We start from the raw sequence: 25060 nt of genomic DNA on the forward strand, positions 1-25060 counted from the left end.
ACTAGTAGTCTATAGATCTGAATAATAGAAGTAAGAAGTTTTGAATAGTATACTAGTAGTTTAGAATCAGCATTCAGCAACAAAGACAGGATGTCTTGAATATATATTGAATAAGCAATAATGATGATTAAAAGAAGAGAGCAAAGAGTAGCTGACAAGTGATAAAAGTGATGACAAAGACAAGGATGTCCAGGACGGTGTGCTTTCGGTCCACTTCCTTGTCACCCTTTGTCATGTCTCCACGTTGGATATTAAGATTCCTTCCACCTATATTTGCCATCCATTTAATGTGGCCTATTAATGTTGAAGGTTGGAGAGTTTGTTCATTCATGGCTTTTGAAGTAACTAAAGGTAAGTACTACATGGTGGTAAGTGGTAACGTTGCAGTTTAGATCTTAAAAGTAATTTGTGACCAACCGAAACCAATTAAGACTGCTTGTTTATTCTACATTCAAGAAACAAAAAGAAAATATGATTAATAGATTGGACACAATTTGACTTCTAAGCATCACAAAAGGTTAAGAAGACAAATTGAAAACGTGACTTTGAAACAACCTTTTTATGTTTTAAAGAATATTTTGTCTATTCACTTCGTTGCCAAAATTGAATTAATTAAAAGGCGTTGTGTTTTTTCTTAATTTTATTTTTGTCGGCTGCAGAATAATAATAGAAGGAAAGCAGTCGATGCAAAAGAAACAAAAGAAAATGAACAGAGTCAACACTCAACAGCAATCTCTACCAAACACTTAAATTGGATGATTCCTCATAATTTAATAGTTCCAGCTCTGTTTCATGCCTCTATACTTATTACTATGATTATACTATCATTTCCAGATCTCGTTATTAATTATCCCTTTGATATGCCTAATATTCAAAGTTGATCCTACATTAAACTAGCTAATTTCTAGTGAGACCGACTGAATTTTCTTTTAAAAATACATAACATGACTGCGATTTTATATTGAAAAAGAAAAAATATTGATACTTACAAAGATTATAGCAAAGCCTTGTAGCTTCTAAGTCAATGCCGACATTAGCACCGTGGAGCAGCTCTGGTGCTCTGTGCCAAAGTCCCATAGAGCAACCCTTGTCGTCATTACTTGCCTTTTACTCGCATCAGCAAAAAACGTTGCAAGCCCAAAATCTCATATTCTAAGAACTCCATCATCGTCTATAAGAAGGTTTGCTTCATGTAGCATTTAACCTGGAACATACACATTATCAAACACAGTCAGGGATCCCTGCCTTAAGATTTTGAGAAGTGAATCTTTTCTTGTTGACTAATGCCTACTGACCTGCTGTTCAGTGAATGTTATGTTATGTCCAGGCTTGCAGCGAGACCAGCTAGATCATGATTCATGATGCATATAACGACGCAACTAAGCCTTCTAACTTGAAGTAAGGCGAGATTCTAGTAAACTAGTGGCTCACCGCATGTTAAGTACGGCAAGATTCTAGCAACCATCTCAGTGTTTCTTTGCTGTTTGTTTGAAAGATGGCTTAGCCTTTCGAAGAACATAAGCACTATTTTCTTGGCCTGTTCCCAATCCCAAGTTCCAGTTTCCAGGTTACTGACAGACTGTCATAGCACTTTGTGCAGCGTGCTGATGCAGTCACTTTCATTTGCTTCCAGAGTCAAATTCTAGAGAATCAAGAGAATGCCTTGAGCTGGCTCCATAGCATCCACAGAAGATGCCCTCCTCCTAGCTGTTTCAAGAAGTAAGCTTAATTAAAGCTCCTACCTTGAGTAAAAGCTCGTCTGTTCTCTCTAATCTAGCTTGATCAAAGAACTGCAACCATCTCTTCTTCGTTGGATTTGAAGTCATCTCGTAAACTCTGCAAAGTCAGAGCAATGTAAATTAAATTAGCGAACTCAACCAGTTTCTTTGGATTATTACACTACATGTATCTTCGAAAGCCACTTTTTTTTTAATATTATAAACATCTTACCCCTGTAGATAATATCAAAGTAAAATCACCTGTTATTGCAAACTCAATCTCTGGACCTTTTGATTCTTCTCTATCTTCTTCCATTTCCTTGATCATAGAGGTTCAGTAGCTTCACCATCCAGCCCCCTTCAACATTTAACCAGCGCAGTTCAAACTATTCTGCGCTGCTTTCACCTGCTGCAAGTTGCACATCTCTGACGAAGACAACTGTGTGAATAAGGGCGAAGAAGACGAACCGGAAAAATGAAATCCATCCAAGTGAAATGCAATTCAATAGTAAACCGGATTATCAAACCCAACTACCGTACCAACTTAATCATTAACTATAAACCAGCGGTAGACAACGGTTTACGTTTTCAAAATAGTAATAAACATCACTAATGCATAATGCCTTGAAGGCAAAACGGTGACGTCCCATCCAAGTCAAAGTTGAAATATCATTCATTTATGAACAACACGAAACTTTTAGCTGACTCTATTCGGAACTCAAATGTAATGACAATGGTGATTACTTCAGATAACAATCAAGTTAAACCGAGCCATTTCTTGAATGCTAAACCAGATTCCCTCTTCCTGAGCTGAGACTCGCTCTGAACTTTTGGAGCTTTGCCTTTATAAGCAGTCTTGTGATACTTCAAGAAGAGCATCCGATACTTGTACTTATCAACAAACATCTTCTCTTTCTCCATCATCTCCACAACTTCATTAGCCCTCGAGAAAAACCCTCCTCTAACAAACGTATACAGCACCGCATCCAGCAGCTCCTGATCAAACCTCATCGATGAAGTAGCTGCGGCTATGGACTTCATCTCTCCCCAAAGCTCAGTCACCTCTGTGTATTTACTCCCAATGGCTGCATAGCCTGTGACCATAGAATGAAACGTTTGAGCGTTCGGCGAATGCCCCAGACTTCTCATCCTCTTCAACGCCTTCTCTGCGTCTTGCATTAAACCTTTCTTGCTAAAGAAGTGGATCACATTGTTCCAATCATGAACGCCAGCATCCAAATTACTCTGCCCTTCTCTGATTTCTCTCAGGAGCTTCGACATAAGTCCCGCCTCTGCGTTCCCTTCGCAGCCCTTTAAGAGCTTCTCCAACTGCTGATTCCCGCCTCTCGGTATCTTCGCCTCTTTCATCTCCTTGAACACGTTGAGAGCTCCGTGAGTATCGTTCTGAATCACCTGAGACTGGATTAAGGCTTCGTAACAGCTAGAGTCGAACTGAATCCCTGCCTTTTGAGCATCTCTAAGAAGTGCTGTCACTTCTCTAGTCCGGTTGGTGTTGCAGTAAGCTTTGAGGAGCGACGAATAAACCGAAGAACCGGTTCTTACCCCAGCCATACGCATCTCGTCGAGTAGATCATGCGCCTGATCCAACATCCCTATAGAAATACACGCGTTGGTCACATTCACCAGCATCGAGTTATCACTAGAAACAGGGGAATCTTCTTGTTCTGCCTTTAACAGAAACTCCGCTAACTCCTTCATCTTCCCACTTTCCAGAAACGCCTTCGCTAATTTCACATAAATCTCTTCAGTCGGTTGCAGAACACCGCGCTCCGAGGTAATCAATTCGACTTGTACATGCAGCTTAGCCAACAATGCACCAAGAACATCCTTTGCCTCAGCTTCAAGTTTTAGAAATTTCCTGTCTCTAACGAACTCTTCATACGGAATCATACTGTTAATAGAAAGCACTGGAGTGTCCTGTTCTTTAACCTCTGATACTTTTCTGAGCTTTAATCTATCACCTTCTGCAGTATCAAGTCCCAAAATGGCGGCTCCAAGTGAGTTCCTTGCTACCTTTCCTCTTCTTAGCATTTCCAAAACCATTTTCGAAGCAGCTTCGAGATCCCCAAATTTAAGGTGACACATAAGCAAGCAGTTATAGAACTGCCAAAACTGAGAATCATTCAAGTTACAAGCTTCATCTATATGCCTCTGGAGCTTCCTCAGCTCCTCTCTCCGCCCATTTCTTTCATATATATGCGCCATTATCACTAACAAGTTAGCATCGGCTTTAACACCAATCTTCGGTATCATATCAAGAAGCTCCTCAGCCTTTCGTGTTGTCCCGAACAACAAACAACCCGACAAAGCAATGTTCAACGCCTGAGTATTAGGCTTCATCGCGAGCAAAGGCGCGTTACTCTTCTTCCGCGGATCAACTCTGTTGTTCTGAAACAAGTAACCGATCTCAAGAACCAACTCAGCAGACAGATAACTTCCTGGTCCCGTGAGAGACATATGCGCCAGCACCGCTGACCAAGCGCTCACGTGAGGATACTCTTCCGTCTCAACTAGCTTCCTCAAGATGGTTGACGCAGGAACAGCCATGCCTGACTTGGCCAGAGCCAAGGAGAGATACACAAGAGGCTCCTTCTCTAGCAGATTCTGTTTACTCTCCTCAAAGGCTTTCTCCACTAAAGTGTAACCCTTCTGTAGCCAATTGGAATCGAGACTCTCAGCGAAACAGACCAAAACGTTGTTGACAACAGATTTACGCGGGAACCCTTCCATTTGCATATGTTGTTCAAACAATCTCCAAGCTTCGTCGCATCTACGTTGATCAACGGCGATTTGGATTTCTTCATTGAGCTTAGCAGGATCCCTGGCTTGAAGCAATATAGATCCAGACATCGTGGAAAATGCTTCAGTTCTATCTATAGACCATACATCGAACCTGGCACTAGTACGAAGCTTAGATAACAAACTGCGGTTTCTTGCATTGTCCAGAACAGCTTTACTTTCTAAACCATGTTTTAAAGAAGCTTGAGGTTGAGTACCTGTAACTTCAATGGCACGAAACAGAGAACTGAAACGACTCTGGTGAACTGAGACAGCATGAAGCTTCGCTTTCTTTAAAGAAAACATCTTTCTTTATTCTTCGATTCGTCAGAACAAGCTTCAAACCTCCTCAAGTTGGTGTGTAGAACTAAGGAAGCTGTCTCCTAGTTTCTCTCAGTCATTTCATCGAACACGTGGACTGCGAGTTTAATAAGCAATGCAATCAGCACCCAGAGAAACCGGAGACGCTGATGAGTGAACAAGGCGGCTAAAAAAGCTTAAATTTACAGACAGTGTTTGTTCTTCTTACAACAACAGGAGGCATGTACTGTACTTTTCTTCTTCTTCTTCTTCACGTCCTCTGTTTCTTACACTTTCCAGATGTTCAAAGATATTTTCTCGTGCTCCGTTTTATTGGGCCGATACGCGAGGCCCATAGTTGAATGTTATAGTCCACGGGCCGACAAATTTTTTAATTTTAAAATTAAATTATTAACCCAAAATCTTAAAACATCCGAGACTGAAACAGTCGATGGTTCTGTGACTTCTTCTGTCGGATTTTCACGAACTGCTTAAACCCTAAAAGGCTAAAACTACTGTTCTTCTGTCGGTTCGGATCTTCGTGTATTTGATCTTGTGTAAGCTCATCGATTCCTCCTCAATCAATCCTTGTTCAAATTTACGGCTGCATTGATTGAATTTTGTTTTTTTTTTCTTATTTATAATATTTTAGTATTGATAGTTAATCAATTACTTTTAAAAATGTTTCAGAGAGAATCAACCAGTTACTTTGGTGGATGAATAAGGATTCCATTAGAGCTATTCGATATGGTGCAAGTGGAAAGCTCTTTGTGTCTGCGGGAGATATGACAAGCTCGTCAAGATTTGGTCTGCAGAGTCTTGGCATTGCCTTAACACCATGTGAGTTAGTAACAACAAGGCTACATGATTTTTTATTGTTCTCCGAAACGTCATCGTATATGATAATTATGATGGCAGATCTTCTGAGAAGAGAGTTAGTGCGGTTGCTATAAGCGGTAATGATTCACATGTTTGCTTTGCGGACAAGTTCGGTGTTATAGTGTATGGGTTGTTGAGCTCGATGGGATCGACGAGGGTGAAGTGTTACCTAGTAAGAAGGGTGCGCCGCTGCTTTCTCATTATTGTAGTATTATTCCTAGCCTGGTAAGATCAAGTTTCTTTTAATGGTCTCTCGTTCTTGAATTTTTATTTACTTTGTCACTCCTTCTGATATGTTTTTGTTCGTAGGAGTTTTCCCCTGACGGTCGCTATATTCTTAGTGCTGATCGGGACTTTAAGATAAGGGTAAGCTACTCTAGTTCACTAATGTACAACGTCATGCTTTTTTGGTTCAGATTGTTCTTATATTTACTGATTATGTTTGTCATTATAGGTGACTGTTTTTCCTAAGAAGCCTCTACAAGGAGCTCATGAAATACAAACCTTTTGTCTTGGACATAGAGAGTTAGTATGTTTGTCATGAAATACAGAGCTTTTGTCATGAAATACTTATTCGACGTTTTGTTTGAAACTCTTGTTAGGTTTGTCACCTGCATAGCCTTTGTCTGGAATCCAGAGCTTCCTCAAAAATATCTCATGTCTGGAAGTGGAGATTCAACAGTAAGTTATCATGTATCTTTAAAACCAGCATTGCTTAGACTCCTTGCTATTGATGTTGAAATTTTTCTTAGGTTCGACTGTGGGATGTTACATCTGGGTCTCTTCTTAACACATGTGAAGTTAGTACAATGGTAAAAATAATTTACCCTGCATTCTTCATTCAATTAGTCACATGCAACTCTCGGTTATGTAAATATTTGTTTGTTTTCTTATTGAAGGCAGGACATTTAGAGTCTAATGAAAGTAAGCCGGTGCAAGTCACAGTGACTGATATATGCGCTATCCCAAATTCTTCTTCTGCAGCTGTGTCTATTCAAAGGCAAGTCTAGTTTTTTAAGCCTTCTTTTAAAATAGCAAATGTTAATTAAATCTACTAATGTAAAATGCAGCTTTCAAGGAATAGTATTGTTAAAGTGTGATTTATCATCTCATACTCTCTCCATCGCAAAGGTATAAAACTTATTTAACTATATCTTGTAAAATCTGCAGAACTATAATTAAACCTGGTAATTTATCTTTTATTAGGTGATTAAAATCCCTGGAGAAAGTTTCATCCCCCTTTAAGCACATCTACGAGATTACTATGGATGGTATCAGGAGCCTCGAGTGGCTATTCAAGGGTTCGTGTCATCTCGTACATCGAGACTGAACCATCTTCAGTCCTTGAAGATGAGCAGATTCCCGGAGGGACGAAACTGTTGGAGCAATTGCAAGGCAAAGTTTCAGTAGAAGAGAGTGTGATGAGCGCTACAGCGGAAGCTGTGAGAGCAGCGATGTCCAGCCTTTTGATGAAGAAGCAATACTCTGACGAGAAGCGAGAGTTCAGGAAAAGAAGCAGGAATGATAAGAAGACAACTCACTGAATCAGAGACTAGTTTTAACTCTTTCACATTAAAAGTTTTTGTTTGTGGCTTTCATCATTTGTAACGTTAGATTATGATGATAACGTTACAGTTTGCAGCAGTGGCAAATCATTGAATCAGAGTCTAGTTTGAACTCTTGCTTGTGTAGCAAAACTCAAATATGTGTGGAATAATGCAACAACATGCGGCAAGACACGTGTGAAAGTAAGTGTCCACGTGTCAAACAGACATCTGACTAATAGGATCGTACTTTCAAGATCCAAACAAAACAGAAACTCTCCTAAAGAGAAAAAAATAACAAAACACAACATAACAAAGGAAATGGCACAGCAACAAAATTCGCCAAGAGATCAGAGAGATTCACGTCCACAAGGCGACGTTTTCAGCGTCTCCGGCGATGATGACGTGGCAAGAAAGCAAGGCGCTGGTTCCTCTAACCCTGGTCCAAAGATCGTGACGATGGGATCAGTAGATACGGTTACGATTGGAGAGGCTTTGGAGGTTACGGCTTTGTCGCTCGGAGATAAGCCCGTGGACCGTAAAGATGCCGCTGCGATACAAGCTGCTGAAACGAGAGCCACCGGTGACTCCAAGACTCGGCCTGGTGGTCTTGCCGAAGCGGCTCAGGAGGCTGCTGCCACTAACGAGCGCACGGCGTTGGAGGAAGCCAAAGTGACCATTGCAGACATTCTCACGGTACGTAATAACCTTTTTTATTACATTTTTTTTTTACTTTGCTATGTACAGTATATATTTTTCATAAAGCATACTATATAAAATTCACCATAAGAAACATGAGATACATATTGAATATCGAGAGATTTTTTGGTATTGGTCGTTATATAAGTATCTTTGCTAGGAATCACTTTAGGTTACTAATCTTTTGGTAACAATTTTTTTGAATAAGAAGTCCATAAAGCTTGACGAGTTTTATTTTTGTTAAGTGAGAAATAGATTCTATAGAAGTCTAAAATGGTGCATATATATATCTATATATGGATATTGTTGGGGGTTGTGTAGGATGCGACAGAGAAGCTTCCAGGGGACAAGGTGGTGACAAGTGAAGATGCGGAGGCGGTTGTTGGAGCAGAACTTAGAAACAGTCCGGAAATGAAGACAACTCCTGGTGGAGTGGCTGATTCCATGTCGGCTGGTGCAAGGCTCAATCAACCACTCTAGCTAAGTTGACCAACTTTCAAGTTGATCCACATAATCCTTGCAAGAACTTTATTTACTTGGCTAATATATTATCAAAACGGGTTTTATCATTTTGTAAAACTCTATTAATTTATGTAGGATTTCACTTACCGTGATTGCTATTATGTTTTTTTTTTGTGTGGTTAATTAAGGTTTACAAAAGCAAGCAAAATTTTGTTTTTTATGTCAGTAGTTAAACTATAATCATGACTCAAATAAGAGCTCAAAACGAATAACGTTTTCTTAAAAAGTCATCATATCTTAGTTTTCATTTAAAAATAACAACCATGCAAACAGTACATCAATATATAGTTCATTAGAAATATTATGGAGACTTTAATGTCTTATTCATAATATTTTTTTGTCAATGTCTTATTCATACTATGACAGACAAAAGTTACAACAAAGGCGATATAACATGATAAAATCCGACCGAAAAAAAAGAAGAGAAAATCAGACCAATTTTGAGCACGTGATGTTCTTTAGAAATATAAGATTTTCAATGTGATTCCGATGACAGCAGTGCATACATCCAAGATTTTGGGTATGCAAGTCCAGTGAGATTTGGTGAGCATGTAATATTGAACTTAGTTCAAACCTCCTCAGCCAAATCTTTTAAATTCTTTGTACATGTGTCCTTCAAATTTGATTCTTCTGGTGCTGTTTTTCTTTGGATCATAGTAGAGAATATGAACCTCTTCATCATCTTTCCCTACATATATAAACTCACCTGTAACAGTAGCATCATTTAATTGATAGTTAATCTTTCCAGTAGGATCCGTTCTTTGAGTAGGTAAATTCAAGTCAATATTACACAGCCATTTTTCTTCCTTTTCATTTTCAAGAACCCATAATTTTGTATCTAATGAGCAAACCAAGGCTAATCTTCCATTGTAACTAAGTAGATAATGTGTCCCCAGCTGTGTATTATCCACACAACATGGAAATTTAATTGGCTTAAACGTTTCAAACCTCACATTAAAACTCATCATGGTTCTTTCCATATTCTTTGATCCGTTGCTGTTACTAGGTATACTAATCACTTCATAATATATAACTCCACTGATGCATTTCCAACTAGTCGTTAAGCCACACATCGAAGTACTCACTTTAGTCATTCTCCATGATTCTTTATCCCCCAATGTTAAAACCCAAGGCCCATAATCATCTCTATATTCGATCCACAACAATTTATATGTATCTCCAAAAGGATCATATCCTAAATAGCATGGTCCATGTCTCGACTTTTCGGGTTTGGATATGATTAAATGTAGACTCATAGAAGGATTCCAAACTTGAACATAGTTAGTATAAACACTGAAAGATACTAAGCCATACACAGACTCAAAATTTCTCTTGCATCCACAGTTTTTGGAGAGCTTGATTTGGTTATTGCTCACATCATCATGAGTTAAACACTTACCATCAGGAATCTCATGTTGTGGCAATGAGATGAATAACGTAGTAGCGCATTTTTTGAAGCTGAGAAGAAGACGAGGCCGAGATAAAAAGCGAGTAGTGAATGACTTCATGAAATATGGTTCGGTTGTGAGGGATGACCATAGCTTTGAGGCGCAACGGAACCTTACTAAAGATTTAGCAGGCAATCTCAAAAGTATCTCTCTCGTTAGATCAAGAGGAATTGGGTCATAGTTTAGAGATTTCGTGACTTTATGAATCTCAATTGTCTTCTCTTCTTCTTCTTCTCCCACTTGCATTGTTGCTCGTTTCGAAACCCCTCTTTTTTTCTCTCTCCTTTTTTTGGGTTCTATATGCTCATTTCTATACAATATATGGTGTTGAATACAGAATACCTCTATATATTCTGAAGAAAAGAGGCATGGGACATATAAATATAATATCCAATTAAAAGTTTTCATACAATTATTATTATTATCTTGTTTAATTTAATTTTGAGTTAGTTTAGCAAATATATATGATAGCTATATAAAGAGATTTCTTCATAAAAAAAGTTAGCATAAAAAGTAGATGGATTATGTTTTCTAATAATATTTGGAAATATATCTTGACACCAGATTGATAAAATTAATAATGTAAGATTCCAACTTGAGTGTTTCAACATACATACATATCCACATATAAATAATCTAAAGTTATATTCTTTTTTTTTTGTCAACATTTTATTACAAAATAAAATTTAAATGTTTGTAAATGAAAATCTAAAAAAAAAAAAGTTAAACAGCAGAAAAATATAACAGTTGTAGATTTTACCAAATCAAAAAAAATTGATGGCATATTGTTATCATATGTTAAAATTGATTTAAAAATTAATAGAAACAATTTCTCATCTTGTTAATATATAATGGTTTGACTAAATTAGATAAAATTTAAATGTTGATTGTGTATAATTTAAAATTTTAATTACTGTCAATTTTTACATGTAATTTAATTGATTTGTTTTCGTTGTGATGTTTTAGTTGATTAGAGTAGTCATATTGTTATTATTATTGTTGTGATATGTGATATAGCTCCATTTTAGTAGGATAATTTAAAAATTAAATAACGACATTTTATCAAGTAGATAAAAATGGAATTTTAATTTAATAGATTAGATTAGTTTGTTTTTTTAATATAGACGAAAGATAATAATTAAATTATTTTTACATTAAATAATAATTTGTCTTAGGCCCAACTATAATTGAGTTTGCTAGAATTTTAATTGGCCCATTAAATAGCTTGCTGCCTTGCTTCTTTGATAATTGTTTTGTCCTTTCAGGGAAAAGATTTGGTCATTTGGGAAAGGAAGATGACGACGATTCATAGATTCAGCTGATCAGAGACTAGCATACCAATACATTTTACAGCATAAGAAACATGAGATACATAGAGATTTTTGGTTTTGGTCGTTGTACAAGTATCTTTTGCTATGGCCCATGAATCACTTTACATTATTAAGAAACATGATTCAATCGTTTCATCACAATAATTTTGAATAAGAAGTCCATAAAGCATGACAAGTGATTTTTTTGTTGGTGTGTAATAGATTCTATAGAAGTCTAAATTGGTGCATATATATATGGATATTGTTGGGGGGGGGGGGGGGGGGGGGGTGTTGTGTGTAGGATGGGACGGAGAAGCTTCCCAGAGACAAGTGATGATGTGGAGGCCGTAGTTGGAGCAGAACTCAGAAACAGTCCTGAAATGAAGACAACTCCTGGTGGAGTTGCAGATTCCATGTCGGCAGGTGCAAAGCTCAATCAACCACTCTAGCTTAGTTGATCCACATAAATATCCTTGCAAGGACTTAATTTACTTGGCTAATATATTATCAAAACGGGTTTTATCGTTTTGTAAACTCTATAAACAGTCCTAAGTAATTTATGGAGGATTTCACTCATCTTAATTGATCGCTATTATGTTTTTTTTGTGGTTAACTGAGGTTTACAAAAGCAAGCAAAATCGTTTTTATTTCAGTAGTTAAATTATAATCATGACTCAAATAGGAACTCAAAACGAATATCGTTTTCCTAGAAAGTCATCATATCTTAGTTTTCATTTAAAGTAACAACCAATGCAAAAGCGATATAACATATGATAAAAGCAGACCGGCAAAAAAAAACAAAGAAGAGAAAATCAGACCAATTTTGAGCACGTGATGTTCTTTAGAGAGATGAGATTTTCAATGTGATTCGGGAGACATCGTGCAAACGTCCAAGAAGATTTTCGGTAAGCAAGTCCTTTGAGATTTGGTGAGCATCCAATATTGAACTGACAAGCTCCTCCGCCAAATCCTTCAAATTCCTAGTACATACTTCCTTCAAACTTGAAACTTCTGGTGTTGTTTTTCTTTGGATCATAGTAGAGAATATGAACCTCTTTATCATCTACCGCAACATATATAAACTCACTGGTAACAGTAGCATCATTTAACTGATAGTTAATCCTTCCAGTTGGACCTATTTTTCTTCCTTTTCATCTTCAAGAATCCCATAGTTTTGTATCTAATGAGCAAACCAAGGCTAATCTTCCATTGTAACTCAGCAGATGATGCTCCCCCGTCCGAAAACTATCCGCACAGCATGGAAATTTAATTGGTTTAAACGTCTCAAACCTAACATTGAAACTCATTATGGTTCTTTCCATACGCCATGATTCGTTGTTGTTAATATACGCTTCATAATACATAACACCACTGATGCATTTCCAACTAACTGTTAAGCCATGCATAGTAGTAATACTATTCCCTTCAATAATTCTCCATGATTCTTCAGCCCCCAATGTTAAAACCCGAGGCCCAAAAGAATCTCTATTGTGGATAGAATCGGTTATATGGGGGATGAACAACAATTTGTATGTATCTCCAAAAGGATCGTATCCTAAATATCTTAGTCCATGCCTGGAGTTTTCGGGTTCAGGTATGGTTACATGCTGACCTATGGAAGGATTCCAAACTACAATATGGTTACAATCCTTGTTGAATGATATTAAGCCATGCACTGACTCAAAAGTTAACATGCATCCGTAATTTCTGGGGAGATCGCGACATGGTAACTGCTCAGATCATCATTATGCGATAAACACTTGTCGACATCAGGATTAATCTCGTGTTGTGGCAATGAGAAGAATAACCTTGTGGCTTGTTTTCCGAAGCTGAGAAGAAGACGAGGCCGAGATGAAGTACGAGTAGTGAATGACTTGATGAAATATGGTTCGGTTGTGAGGGATAACCATAGCTTCGAGACGCATCGAAACCTTACTAGAGATTTAGCAGGCAATCTCAAAAGTATCTCTCTCGTTACATCAAGAGGAATAATAGATCCCTAGTTGATGTTGAATACCTGCCTCTTTATTAAAAAAAAATTGTTTTTACATGGAATAATAATTTGTCTTAGGCCCAAATATAATTGGGCTTGCTAGATATTTAATTGGCCCATTAAAAGAGAGCTCGCTTCTTCTTAGATTGTAATTGTGTTGTCTCTCTTCTTCTTCTTCGAGGGAAGCGATTTGGGAAAAGAAGATGACGACGATTCGAAGATTCAGCTGCAACGACCTTCTCCGATTCACCTCCGTGAATCTGGACCACCTCACTGAAACAGTAATAATCCATTCTTATTTCTTCGAATTCAATATTGATTTTGCTGATTTCTTTGGTGATTGGTGAATTGTGAACAGTTCAACATGTCATTCTACATGACCTACTTGGCGAGATGGCCTGATTATTTCCATGTCGCTGAAGGTCCTGGCAATCGCGTCATGGGTTATAGTAAGCATCTCTTTCGCTTTCCTCTAAGAACCAACTTAGATTATGAAAAGTATTAGTGGATGGAATCAGTTGCTAGTATAGATAGAATGATGAAGAGTAACTCTCTTCTTCTTTGATATGCTTTCATTAGCTTTAACCTTTGTAACATCTATTTTGAGGCTTTATCTGCTCTTTTTTTTGTCTTGAAGCTCAAAATATACTGTAATGTTGTTCTGAATCTTTGCGATTTTCTTGTTCTTGTGGTGTTCAGTTACTTGAATAGATCAAAGCATTGGCCTTTCTTTTTTTTTTTTTGGAAGTTTCTAGATTTGGATATGGAGGAGGAATTTCATTATTTGTATACCTGTTTTTTTAGAATCCATGTCTGTGGATTTTCGCTGAATGATCCCTCTTTCTGAGCAAATACATGTTAAGTCGTATTCATTTGAAATGCTGGTGTGTAATATAATTCTGTATGGTTTTCATTCAGTTATGGGTAAAGTTGAAGGGCAGGGTGAATCATGGCATGGTCATGTGACCGCCGTCACTGTTTCTCCAGAGTATCGCAGGCAGCAACTCGCCAAGAAACTCATGAACCTTCTTGAAGAGATCAGCGATAAGATGTAAGTCTCCTAATAAACAAGGCATCTCCAGTTTTTAGTTTTCTCTTCAGTATGGATCCGTTATGACTGAATAATAGGTGGTATATTGATTGATAATGGTCCATTTATCTTTTTTTTTCTGGTGACTGATATTTAGATAGTTTCTTAAAGGAAGAAAACTCTTAAAATTTGCTGCTCATTTTAGCTCTCTTTCTTATGATTTCTCTCTGGTTATTGATCACAGTGACAAGGCCTACTTTGTGGATCTTTTCGTGAGAGCTTCCAACACACCAGCCATCAAGATGTATGAAAAGGTAAACTGCTAACGTATGAAATAATTTTATGACTGTGAAGAAAAGCATAACTTATAGTTTCCAGACGTGGCTTGCACAAATGGGTTCTTCTTTTTCATTACTTAAAGGACGTCTTTCTCGTTTTTTTTTGCAGCTTGGCTACATAATATATAGGCGGGTTCTACGCTATTACTCAGGAGAAGAAGACGGGTTAGGTGAGACTTGTTGATTCGTCCTTTTTTTCACTTTCCTTTTCACCTTCTTTGGATATAATATAAGAACTAAAAATGGTTTTTGATGTGAAAATAATCAGATATGAGGAAGGCATTATCAAGAGATGTAGAGAAAAAATCTGTGATTCCTCTCAAGAGACCCATCACTCCTGATGAATTAGAGTATGATTAAGTCTCTATGTTCCTTTTGTTCTCGTCCTTTATTTTAAACACTTCCTTCTGTTCTGGTCATACTTTTGTATTTGCATTAAAAGTTCCTCAAATTATGTTTTCGTAATTGAATTTCCCCTATTTTTACCACAAACTTTTAATTTGATTTTTTGATTCTAATTATAAAAAAAAAACTTAATATAAGATTTGAAGAAATTATCTGGGCTTTTGGGTGAGTAAGCCGATAGAATCAGAAAACACAGAAGTCTCTCTCTCACTCTCTCCATATGAGAACCTAACCACACCGGCATATACAATCGGTTTTCCGCATAGAACAGCTAACTTTGTTGTACATGCATGTTCATGTACTAATCATATAATTTTGTTGTTCATGCTAATGTACTAATCTATTTACTTAAGTTAATTAAATATGGAAAAAATTGTTTGTATAGGTTTCCCTGGGGAGTAATTCTCAGCATATGCTAGCTATGATTTCTAAAGATAAAAGCGCATAAATTTCTTTTCTAGGTAAGGATTGGTACAAATATATTTAAAATCAAGAATTATAGAATAAACCTTACTTAATCCTTGTAAGTGGAAATTATTTAGAATTTAACGTTAGACTAGCATTATAGAAAAGGTTGTTCATAGGTTCCGTGTTAGTTTTCTAATCAAAGTCATAGCTTTAACTGTTGACATGTATGCTTGATAACCAAACCTTTGAGTTCTTTATAATTAATCACTGAAATAATATTAAGTATGGTCAAAAGTTAAGGGACAGAAAATAAAATTTCAAGTTGACATGTTTTTGTGTAAGCGTGAAATAGATTCCACTTTCCTTTGTTGCTAAAAGATTATATAAAGTTAAAAAAGACTTAACAAAATAAAAACAATTATACAAATTTGAAAGGATCTAGCTTTGGATTGTCCTTTTGAATTGGGGACCAGAAGTGGGATAGTGATGCAGAGGAAGCCCACTTCTTTTGGTTCTTGTTTCAAAGTTTCTCTTCATCTGATTGGTTTAGAAAACAGAGAAACATAGCGATTGGTGAATGCAAAATTGGGATGGCCAGGGCTCACTAGAGAAAGAAAATAAGGTACAGATTCTGGTCTATAACTTTACTAACCACTAAGTTAGTACTCACGTTTCTACCTCACAGCTTTGTCGACATTTCACATACCAAAGACCTTTTGTTTTCACAACACATGAAGGTTTGAAAAGTTTTCCTCACTTGAAATGGAAACTTCTTTTGCTACCCGTAGCTTTTTAAAGAACCGGTTCCATTAACTAATAATAATTTTTAATAGACTGATAACCTCTATTAGTATGAGACATGCTTATTGTCTATGTTATTTAACTGACCCTACATTTGTTGCTTGTTTGAGAACCTACGGGTTTAGGCAACAGGAGGATCATCTCTAAATCCCGAGAGCATTGATTCGTGATCTGAAAACGCGTGAAGACAGGAACATATCCCCATAAGCTTTCTATTACAGGGTAATACATGTTTTAGAATTATTCATTACATTTTGAGGTGTAGGATTAATCATAAGAAGAAACACAATCTCAAGGATTTGGACATATACTATTGATTGCTAACTAGTATATTACTTTCCATTATAGTTTCAATTTGTAAGTATAGCTTAAGGTTCTAAGAAGTAGACTTCAGACTCTTTCTTGCCTTTTTGTTATTTCTTTGCTCAATCATATCTTATTGGGGTGTTTAAAAAAAAAATACAGGTTTTATGTTGCAAATAATCTTTTTTTTTTAAAGAATGTTAAATTAATTCAAACAAAAAGCTGTTTTACATTTTGTGTTACATTGGAACATAAATTTTTTTAGTCAAAACTAACCAAAAGCTAAGCCTTAAACTGCTAGCGAGTGGTAAACCATTTGGCTAAACCTCCCGTGTGCGCTTTTTCAGGGATGGAGGAGAGCCTATTAAAATTATGTATTTACTATAAGAATACTAACGTACAAGAATGCAAAAGAACCTACCAATACTTATACAGAGTTGGTTTCAACGGTATCAAGCAACAGCCACAAGTTGAAGAAAGTAAGAAAAGAAAAAAAAGTTCTCACTCTCACTCAAGTGGCCATAGGTTCGGTGAGCCTCTCCAATAGGGGATACTTTCACTAAATTTTGCGAATTAATTTTAGTATTTTTTTTTGCTTTGAATTCATAACAGTTAACTACAACACAACAATATACTTGAACTGCCTTATTCTTAAATCTTAATTTACATATTACCAGACATAAGACACTTTTAAAATACTACTTCCAAAATAAATTAATGATGTATTTAACTTTAAATAGAGCAAACTCAAAGTTATTTGAGAAATAAAATATCACGAAAAATTAAAGCCATTTCTCCTTAGGACTCCCACCGCTGGATAGGAAGAATATGCGTTTTAAGGGCTACTGAAAATGTTTAAAAATGTCTAAATTATATGCTTAAGTATCACCTTTTTGTTAGTTTTTCTCTAATAAACTTATACCTAGTTGTTAAAACAACACAATTGAAGCATGTAGTTTCATTATTCCCCAACCTATTGGTTTGCAGAATACAAAAATATTACTACAACTTAATTTATGGATATACACGATAATATCCGTAACACAAAACACAAAAGACTACAGAAGAAAACTAATGAAAGAGAGAGAGCAGTGGTTTTAAACTGTGTTGTGTCCGAAAAGAATCCAATGGCAAGTGGGATATCACCACTATAAATACTTGTTCACCCCTCACTCTTCCCTTTCACACTCATCATCTCTCTTTTATTGATTACCTCTTAGCTCAACCAACAAAACTAATATCAGTAAACAACTCTCATTGTGATCTTCTGTTTTTTCTCAAGAACACACAAAAATGTCAATTCTTGTTTGTCAAACTCAAGAAAAAATCATCACCAAAAGTTTCTCCCAGAAAGGCGACATGGGTGGGTTGAGTTTCCTGCAATCTATGTCCGATATCACTGCCATTGTCCGAACCAGAGAGGATAAAGCTTATGTTCACCCGACCGAGAACCGCTCTGTATCTAAGCTGAACGAGAAAAGCCTAGAGATGTGCACAGAGAGCCTCGGAGCCGAAACAGGAAGCGAGAGTGGTGACGAGTTGACCTTACTTGCGCTTGAAGCAACCGCTATATCTAGGGCTCATTCGAAACCTCAAGAAGAAGAAAAGGACGCTGACTTTCGTGCCAAGAAAGCAACGATGAGTCGCAGCAAAAGCTTCCCGCCACCGATAAAGTTCGTTAAAGAATCGAGGTACAATCGCATGGTGAGGTCGTTAGGAGAAGATGGTCGTCTCGTTGTTCAAGCAATTAGGGTTTCTTCTCCGCCACGTAACTTCGTAGCGGAGCGTGAGGAAGGAAGGCTCCGTCTCTGTTTATCCCCGGAAAGTTCTTTAATTAGGCGTAATCATGAGGAAGAGGAAGAAACAGAGGAGGAAAATAATGAGAACTTGGAGGGTAAACATGGAAATAAAAAGTCAAGCAGATTAAGCAGCAGGTGCAAGGAGAATGGTCGTGAGCCTAAACCAATGCTTACTTGGGAGCAGCAGCAGTTTTGGGTAGCCACTTAAGACTTCGTTAGTCTCTTAACTAAATAATTTTTAAATATGAGTTTCTTAATCTTAGCTAATATATATATAACCTATGTGTTTTCCTATGATTTCTTGAGGGTGCTGGGAGTGGAGTGTTTTCTAATTGTAGTTAGTGTAATGTTAAATGAGAGTTGTTATTATTAATTATGTCATTATTCTTCTTATTATTATTATTGTTTTAGTAGTCATAGTTACAACTTACAAAACAAAACTGGAAATGTACTAGTTGTCTTCATTTCGTACATGAAAAAACTCCGAAAATGTCCTTTATGAAGCTTCCTAAACACCCCCAACCTTTTCCACTTACGCAGATCTCCAACAATTTTCAATTGTCACCGACATATTTTGTGTGTTGTTGAAATTTTGTGAGCGGTTCATTTCTTTCCAAAACCAAAACCAGCTAGCATATTAAAAGTTCTCAGTAAAAACAAGAAAGATAACAAAAATATAATTCAACCAAAAAATATATATAATCTCATTAAGCCCCCCATATATAACTAGAGATTTGTAAAACACCAATATATATACTAGCCAAACTAAAAACAAAGACCAATATATATATAACAACAACATATGATGTTTGTTCTTGCTTAATTTCCACTGCTAATTTTTTTATGATTTCAAACCTATTTCTATAAAACAGAATTTTAAAGAAAAATAACGTTTATCGTGATTTCTCATACGGTAAGTGTTTATCTTTTGTTAAGCTAATTTCTTACAGTAGTATAACTTCACTCATATTTAGATTTTGTAACACAAATTTTACATGATAGCTCAAATAAATGCAAGGCATGATTTTTTTTCCTTTGATTTACGTGCGCAGAAGAAAACATATAAGTGGTACGTACAACGTCTACATGAACATACGAGAGATTGTTCCAACACGCCCCACATGACCATCACATGCAAAATTCCTATTTCTCTCTTTCTCCTCATTTTTATTTCCTTTAATTTCCCTTTTGCTCTCATTTTGATTCTGTTTCTGATCTTCCTTGTACGAATTGCGAAGACGCTCCTTTACTTTTGTTTTTGTTCATTATACTTTTCTTTTTGCGTCATCATATCTTACCCCAAGTCGAAGTGCATCATGACCTCCTCGCTAGATCATTAATAAGAACGAGAAAGCTTTTCATCTTAACCTAAACGGGATTGTTTTGAATTAGAATAATATTAATCATTTAAACGCTAACTGATCAAAGAACCAGTTCACTGGTTAAGGATCCTGTATTTTTGTTGTTGTTGTCCAAGTAATCTATAATACTTCTAACGTGCATCAATCCAAAATCGATATGTTGTTTCACCAACAGAACTAAAAATTGAAACGTATATCACTATATGTGTGTGTGTTTATCTACTACGTTTAGGATTGAAGGAGAATATTATTGGTCAAGATTCAACATTTCCAAGTTTCAATATGTGTTTAAGAACAATTTTTTTTATAGAAATTTACATTTTGTCTATACATTTATGTTCAATCACGGTTACAAATACATGTAAAATGTTTACAATAAAGAGCATGTCGTACGTACAATAGTTTGTTGTTCGAGTGGGTAGAACCATATATATTAAGTTTAAGACCATAGATTAAGTTCTTTTATCAGTCCTGTCTACCATGTACCCCAAAAAAATACTACTTAGTTTTCTCTTGGTAATTCTAAACACCTTAAAATGGCAAGTATCTGATTACGATCAACTCTGGTTATTAAAAAAAAGACTGTTTTAGGTGTATATATTCTCCGACATGGATGAAGGATTGTCACAAAGTATATCGTCCTTTAATATATATTTGACATAGTTATATAATTTTCAGCCAGTAAGAAGTAGACAAGTTATGGATGCAATGTCCAATCCAAGGTCTCAGAAAGCATGTAAATATATTTAAAGAGGACTTTGTCTCTCTGCAAACGAATATCGAGAGAGGACTGTGTTTCCATGGTTCTGTGTGCCACATGATCTCATTATTGACCACTATCTGATGCGGCACCCATTTCTGTGATATTTTCCAATCATTCTTTTTCTATATCAAACATTGTTTCCTATTTATTCTGATTACTTTCTATTTTCGTACCCCTTATCTCATTAACCATGACATTCTCACCAATCTTTTGTATTTGTAAATCGTAACCACATATAATGTTTGGGCTAATACATGATGGATACCTTCATCACACGACAAAGATGTTTAGACATTTTTTTTATATATTTTTCGTTAATGGAATGAAGCTAATCTTAGCGGTAAATGTGAATTTTGTAATCCTGAAGAGACCTAAAATAATGGACATTCAAATAAACCCGTTTCTAGATAAACATATGCCTTATAAAAATGTTTTTAAGTGTTAATATGTGATGAAATTATTCATTGCCCACAACAAGATCCATGTTTAACAGTTTTAGTTTTGTTTCCTTAATGGGATCAATGGAACCCAAAAATCTGAAACTGACATACTTAAAACCTACAGCATCATCTCTAATGTACGTTTTCGGTTTCAGAAAATTCAAGAAGAAAGAAACTAGTGCTTTCTAGTGGTGACAATCAAGGATTCAAGAGTTATGCCCTGATGGAAACATGTCAGATTAGAATGAACTGCTTATAACACTCGTGTAGCAATGCATGACAACATCCAAGCTATGATGAGATGGATGAGATGTTTTTTATTTATTTTGGATCAAGATGGATGAGATGTTACTTGTTAGTGACCCATTTTGTAGGATAAAACCAAACTGGGTTGAATCATCGGCCTGTTCGTGATAATGGTCCACACTTTTAGCTAACATATGTAAGAAAAATGGTTGGGCCGGCCTTTCTACGAAGAGTATCTACCTACGACTTGTTGGCTTAATGTTGTAGTGAGGCCAGTCTCATAAATACAGATAATCTTGTTATCTGATCATCAAAAGCAAATTCAAATATTTATGGATTCAAACATATCTCCAAGAAGAGATAGGCTTCCTTTATTTCATTTCATAGTTTACAAGAAGAGGCTGGTTTTATAATAGCAAAGAAATCAAACTAAGACACATCCTTCCATAACAGTGATTGCTTTGCCTCTCAGCAGAACCCTCTGCTTCTCTTTGTCCAGGTGAACATTCAGCGTTCCTCCTCTTCTTGACGCCTAAACAAACCCAACCAAATCTTTCTTCAGCAACTAATAGTATACAATACATCATTTGTCTCAAGTGTGTATGAAAAGAGACAGAGAGAGAGAACCTGGTAGGCTAGGAAATCACACTTGTTCATCTTGCTGCTCCAGTAATGAGCTAAGGCACAATGCGCACTTCCAGTAACAGGATCCTGAAGAGCAACATACCAATTTAAAACAAGCAAAATAGGTAAATGTTTTATCCATGGAAACAACAATTCATTATCTCACAGTTTTTTACCTCATTAATTCCAAAGTTAGGAGCGAAGTAGCGACTACAGAAATCATATTGAGATCCTGCAGAAGCAGCAGCAGACACCATCAACCCTTCACAAGGGCATTTCGATATCTCATCTATTCTTGGCTGCAACTCAGTAACAGACTCCCACGACGAAAGCACAACCTGACAATAGAACAACAAGATTTGGTTCCAATGACGGCGCAACAATAACTAAAGGAGACAGTTGCTGAGAAGTTCTTACGAGGACGTCTTTCTCAGTGGCTTTAATATCAACAATGGTAGCTCCATTCACGGCATTGGAGAACACAGAGAGATCAGTAGTGGAGTTGACTTCACAAGTTGGAACAACTGGGAAATCCAATTCGATCAAAAAGGTTGATTCTTCTTCAGTGAGTGGAACACGCTTAGCTGTTAGGATCCCTGATCTTGTAGCGAACTCAACCACCTCTGAATCAACCAAACTGTTTGAGAAGATAACGTGAGCAGATGCTAAAGTCGCATGACCACACAGATCCACCTGCACAAAAAAAGAGATCTTTCATTCAAAAACTATAACTGAGAGATTCAAAAGATCAAAGTGCATCACTTTCTCATGAATTCGAATCGGAGATTCTTAAAGGTATAGTCTTTACAGTCAACAACAAAGTCAACTCAACAATCAGATATAAAAAAATGATCTTTAGCAGCGATTAGCAGACCTCAGCGACTGGAGTGAACCACCGGAGGCTAAAGCGAGGGAGAACTTGATCATCGGAGACGGTGATTGGAGTAAGGAAACAAGTCTCGGATAAGTTGAACTCGGCGGCGAGAGACTGAAGCCAAGCGTCGTCTCTCTGATCATCATCGTCGAGAAAGCAAACAGCGGCTGGATTTCCCTTGAAGGCGGAGTCAGCGAAAGCATCAACCACGGCGTACTTGACTCTCTTTCTCGCCACCATTTTTTTGTTAGGACCAAAGCTTCATGCTTTCACTCCTCTCTCTCTCTCTTATTACAGAGACAAGTTGTCACTCAATATATAAAAATAAAATAAATGTTCCATGAAAATAATGTGAATTAATACATTGTATATTGCTTCGAAAAGAAAATTCGAATCTTTGTTTATCTTGTAGAACTGGTTTTGTCTACTTAATCTATCACTTTAAGCGTACGTAATGAGAATACAATACAAAGGTCACAAGACCACATAAGAGGGAGAAGCAAAGTGATCCTTCTGCTGCATTTTAGAGAGGAGGCCAATGCAGCTTTTTCTTATTCATATAAGATTACAGCTACAGGGAGAAGGAGTGTGTGTATGTGTTACCAAGCTCCTTCCTTTGACATCCTGAGGAAATGCGCCAGGCTGATGCTCAGTTTCTCGTCATTGTTCTTCCATTTGATCTTTGTCGTCTTCATTGCTTTCTTTCCTATTTGTTCTGTTTCAGTTGTAGACACCAAGTTGTGGTACTGCTCCGAGGAAAAAGAGTTTATTTTTAGGTTGTTTACTCTTAACATCAACATCTAAGCTGAGGAGAGATGTGGTTACCTCACAAACACCGTGCAGAAGCAATCTATGGAATGGGTCTTGAACCTTGAGCTCAAGAACATCTCCTTCACCGCCTTCCTCAATGAAATGACTAATACAATTCTGTGAAATTAGAAGAAAAAGGGTTTAAATAATGATGTACAGCTTAAACTGAAGAACCTATAGTACCTCATATCCCTCGATGAGGTCAGGTAAGAAGCTGCGTCGAAGAGCCTCTCTAGTTCTACACTCTATTCTCCGCCAAGCGGTTAAAACAGCGGTTTTATCAGCATCCACATGACCTTTCTGCCTTACGGATGACTGGTTCAAGGAGTCCATGATATTGGCCTGACAAGAGCACAATTTTTTTCTCTCTCAATGATGGTTAATACTTAAAGAGTTAAGACCAATCAAGTCAAACAAATCAAACCATCGATTCTAGCAAAACAAGATATGTTCAGATCATTACTATACTAACACATAGTCCCAGAAAAAAAAGAAGACAGAGGTAACTGACCTCCTTGTCCATGTCAATGTTTCTGAATCTGTCCCATTCCCCAACATTAGTCAAAGAAAAGGCAGAGGGAGGAACATCATCACCTGTTGGATAGAACATATGTAGTCAAACGATGAATGCACATTTTAATCAGAGATGAGTAATCTGTGAAATGAAAGAGAGAGATTACCCCATGGAGGTGGAGCAAACAAGCCTCTGATTTCTTGAGCATCTAAACGAGGAACAAGCTCCATCAGAATACGATCATTTAACCATCTCCTAGATCGCCTGTTACTAACCTGTGGTTGCATTAAGTCAATAAAACTCATTAACTACAAGAACATCAACTTCAAAAAAACTCATCTTTAATCCCATTTTAGTTGTAAAAATACCAATAAAGAAAAATTGTTATACTAATAAATGTTACAAATTAAAAGGAACTCACTTGTCCAGTGAGGCTCTCAAGGGCTTCAATTTTCTTCTCAAGAGAGAGGCCACGAGAAGCAGAAGCATCTCCTGCACGTAACCAAAACCCTAATCAAATTCATTTCCACAATAAAACACAATTCTCACAATCAGAAAACCCTTATGAATCGAATCCCCAGAACAATAAATTTCTTCTAATTAAGGGAATGACACACCCCAAACAGGGGAGAAAGGTCAAAACTTTCAATTCGAATTAACCTCTGCGGGGATCAAGAGGGGACGGAGACATAAGAAGGCTCTCATCTCGAAGCAAGACATTGGTAGCCGCCATGATTGATTCACCCAAATAGAGATATGAGGAGCTGAGCTAATTGCACAACGCGAGACTTGATCTGCTTTCGAAAGGAACAAGGCCAGGACCACGCACGAGAATGAACAGAGGAGATCGAATGAAGGAAGGTCTGCGATTTTGGGGATATTCCTCGATAGAAATGGCACACGCAAGACGAATATGCCCGATTCTGTTGATTAATACCCGACCCGATTCAACCGGTCTGGTTACGACTCGAGTCAGGGTTAATTTCGGGTTTCCGGTTTAAGCAAATGAGATTGGTTTAGTGCTTTCACTCGCCGGTTTTTTTTTAACAAAAATTAAAAATTGTCCAAATGGCTCATTGCCTTCTTCACTGAGCAGGTTACACCAATGAATATATAAATAGCTAGAAATGAA

At 36.9% G+C, this 25060-nt stretch overlaps 7 protein-coding genes, 1 long non-coding RNA gene and 2 pseudogenes across 10 annotated transcripts; 5 read left to right on the forward strand and 5 right to left on the reverse strand.

Moving 5' to 3' along the window:
• Positions 1–89: 89 nt before the first annotated feature.
• On the reverse strand, positions 90–5358 carry LOC103844533 (pentatricopeptide repeat-containing protein At1g03100, mitochondrial). Of its 2 annotated transcripts, none has more exons than XM_033282400.1 (5): positions 5047–5358; positions 1980–4935; positions 1296–1836; positions 990–1204; positions 90–267 (listed from the first exon to the last, which is right to left on the reverse strand). In XM_033282400.1, exon 2 carries the CDS (start codon positions 4821–4823, stop codon positions 2475–2477), a length of 2349 nt encoding a protein of 782 aa, XP_033138291.1. In that variant the 5' UTR covers positions 4824–4935; positions 5047–5358; the 3' UTR covers positions 90–267; positions 990–1204; positions 1296–1836; positions 1980–2474. The 2 variants fall into 2 exon arrangements, with proteins under 2 accessions (XP_033138291.1, XP_033138292.1); XM_033282401.1 differs by having other exon boundaries at positions 5029–5358.
• On the forward strand, positions 1341–1959 carry LOC117129099. The gene is made up of 2 exons (XR_004452678.1): positions 1341–1553; positions 1601–1959. It is a non-coding gene; the product is annotated as an uncharacterized LOC117129099 (long non-coding RNA).
• LOC103844713 lies at positions 5337–7375 on the forward strand (annotated as a pseudogene).
• Positions 7286–8609, forward strand: LOC103844529 (late embryogenesis abundant protein 3). Its single transcript, XM_009121323.3, has 2 exons — positions 7286–7936; positions 8261–8609. Exons 1-2 carry the CDS (start codon positions 7562–7564, stop codon positions 8417–8419), a joined length of 534 nt encoding a protein of 177 aa, XP_009119571.1. The 5' UTR covers positions 7286–7561; the 3' UTR covers positions 8420–8609.
• LOC103844712 (putative F-box protein At1g50870) lies at positions 8476–12368 on the reverse strand. The gene has a single exon (XM_033282435.1). It carries the CDS (start codon positions 10315–10317, stop codon positions 9040–9042), a length of 1278 nt encoding a protein of 425 aa, XP_033138326.1. The 5' UTR covers positions 10318–12368; the 3' UTR covers positions 8476–9039.
• On the reverse strand, positions 10203–13215 carry LOC117129002 (annotated as a pseudogene).
• Positions 13216–13324: 109 nt separating this feature from the next.
• LOC103844528 (N-terminal acetyltransferase B complex catalytic subunit NAA20) lies at positions 13325–15079 on the forward strand. Its single transcript, XM_009121322.3, has 6 exons — positions 13325–13493; positions 13571–13661; positions 14131–14263; positions 14487–14556; positions 14690–14750; positions 14849–15079. The coding sequence occupies exons 1-6, from the start codon at positions 13416–13418 to the stop codon at positions 14938–14940; spliced, it is 525 nt and encodes a 174-aa protein (XP_009119570.1). The 5' UTR covers positions 13325–13415; the 3' UTR covers positions 14941–15079.
• A 1653-nt stretch (positions 15080–16732) lies between these two features.
• Positions 16733–19040, forward strand: LOC103844527 (protein FANTASTIC FOUR 2). Its single transcript, XM_009121321.2, has one exon. The coding sequence runs from the start codon at positions 17791–17793 to the stop codon at positions 18502–18504; it is 714 nt and encodes a 237-aa protein (XP_009119569.1). The 5' UTR covers positions 16733–17790; the 3' UTR covers positions 18505–19040.
• Positions 19041–21387: 2347 nt separating this feature from the next.
• LOC103844526 (uncharacterized isomerase BH0283) lies at positions 21388–22890 on the reverse strand. The gene is made up of 5 exons (XM_009121320.3): positions 22605–22890; positions 22148–22423; positions 21907–22068; positions 21734–21817; positions 21388–21638 (listed from the first exon to the last, which is right to left on the reverse strand). The coding sequence occupies exons 1-5, from the start codon at positions 22842–22844 to the stop codon at positions 21531–21533; spliced, it is 870 nt and encodes a 289-aa protein (XP_009119568.1). The 5' UTR covers positions 22845–22890; the 3' UTR covers positions 21388–21530.
• Positions 22891–22929: 39 nt separating this feature from the next.
• Positions 22930–24874, reverse strand: LOC103844525 (R3H domain-containing protein 4). 2 transcript variants are annotated; one of them, XM_009121319.2, is made up of 7 exons: positions 24589–24874; positions 24350–24420; positions 24095–24203; positions 23926–24008; positions 23598–23756; positions 23430–23531; positions 22930–23350 (listed from the first exon to the last, which is right to left on the reverse strand). In XM_009121319.2, exons 1-7 carry the CDS (start codon positions 24659–24661, stop codon positions 23204–23206), a joined length of 744 nt encoding a protein of 247 aa, XP_009119567.1. In that variant the 5' UTR covers positions 24662–24874; the 3' UTR covers positions 22930–23203. The 2 variants fall into 2 exon arrangements, with proteins under 2 accessions (XP_009119567.1, XP_033138348.1); XM_033282457.1 differs by having other exon boundaries at positions 24350–24438; positions 24589–24844.
• Between the last annotated feature and the right edge of the window lie 186 nt (positions 24875–25060).

Source organism: Brassica rapa, chromosome A10, assembly GCF_000309985.2.
Source record: "Brassica rapa cultivar Chiifu-401-42 chromosome A10, CAAS_Brap_v3.01, whole genome shotgun sequence".
NCBI classification, from domain to species: Eukaryota; Viridiplantae; Streptophyta; class Magnoliopsida; order Brassicales; family Brassicaceae; genus Brassica; species Brassica rapa.

Excerpts from the sequence above, each read along its gene's own strand:
- LOC103844533 (XM_033282400.1), bottom strand. The coding sequence starts at position 4,823 with ATGTTTTCTTTAAAGAAAGCGAAGCTTCATGCTGTCTCAGTTCACCAG.
- LOC103844529 (XM_009121323.3), top strand. The coding sequence starts at position 7,562 with ATGGCACAGCAACAAAATTCGCCAAGAGATCAGAGAGATTCACGTCCA. Across the intron at positions 7,937-8,260 it reads CCATTGCAGACATTCTCACG|GATGCGACAGAGAAGCTTCC; the intron begins GTACGTAATAAC and ends GGGGTTGTGTAG.
- LOC103844712 (XM_033282435.1), bottom strand. The coding sequence starts at position 10,317 with ATGAAAACTTTTAATTGGATATTATATTTATATGTCCCATGCCTCTTT.
- LOC103844528 (XM_009121322.3), top strand. The coding sequence starts at position 13,416 with ATGACGACGATTCGAAGATTCAGCTGCAACGACCTTCTCCGATTCACC. Across the intron at positions 13,494-13,570 it reads TGGACCACCTCACTGAAACA|TTCAACATGTCATTCTACAT; the intron begins GTAATAATCCAT and ends AATTGTGAACAG. Across the intron at positions 14,557-14,689 it reads CCATCAAGATGTATGAAAAG|CTTGGCTACATAATATATAG; the intron begins GTAAACTGCTAA and ends TTTTTTTTGCAG.
- LOC103844527 (XM_009121321.2), top strand. The coding sequence starts at position 17,791 with ATGTCAATTCTTGTTTGTCAAACTCAAGAAAAAATCATCACCAAAAGT.
- LOC103844526 (XM_009121320.3), bottom strand. The coding sequence starts at position 22,844 with ATGGTGGCGAGAAAGAGAGTCAAGTACGCCGTGGTTGATGCTTTCGCT. Across the intron at positions 22,069-22,147 it reads CCACTGAGAAAGACGTCCTC|GTTGTGCTTTCGTCGTGGGA; the intron begins GTAAGAACTTCT and ends TTCTATTGTCAG. Across the intron at positions 21,818-21,906 it reads CTAACTTTGGAATTAATGAG|GATCCTGTTACTGGAAGTGC; the intron begins GTAAAAAACTGT and ends GTTGCTCTTCAG.
- LOC103844525 (XM_033282457.1), bottom strand. The coding sequence starts at position 24,661 with ATGGCGGCTACCAATGTCTTGCTTCGAGATGAGAGCCTTCTTATGTCT. Across the intron at positions 24,439-24,588 it reads CCCTCTTGATCCCCGCAGAG|GGTTTTGGTTACGTGCAGGA; the intron begins GTTAATTCGAAT and ends GAATTTGATTAG. Across the intron at positions 23,757-23,925 it reads ACATTGACATGGACAAGGAG|GCCAATATCATGGACTCCTT; the intron begins GTCAGTTACCTC and ends TGCTCTTGTCAG.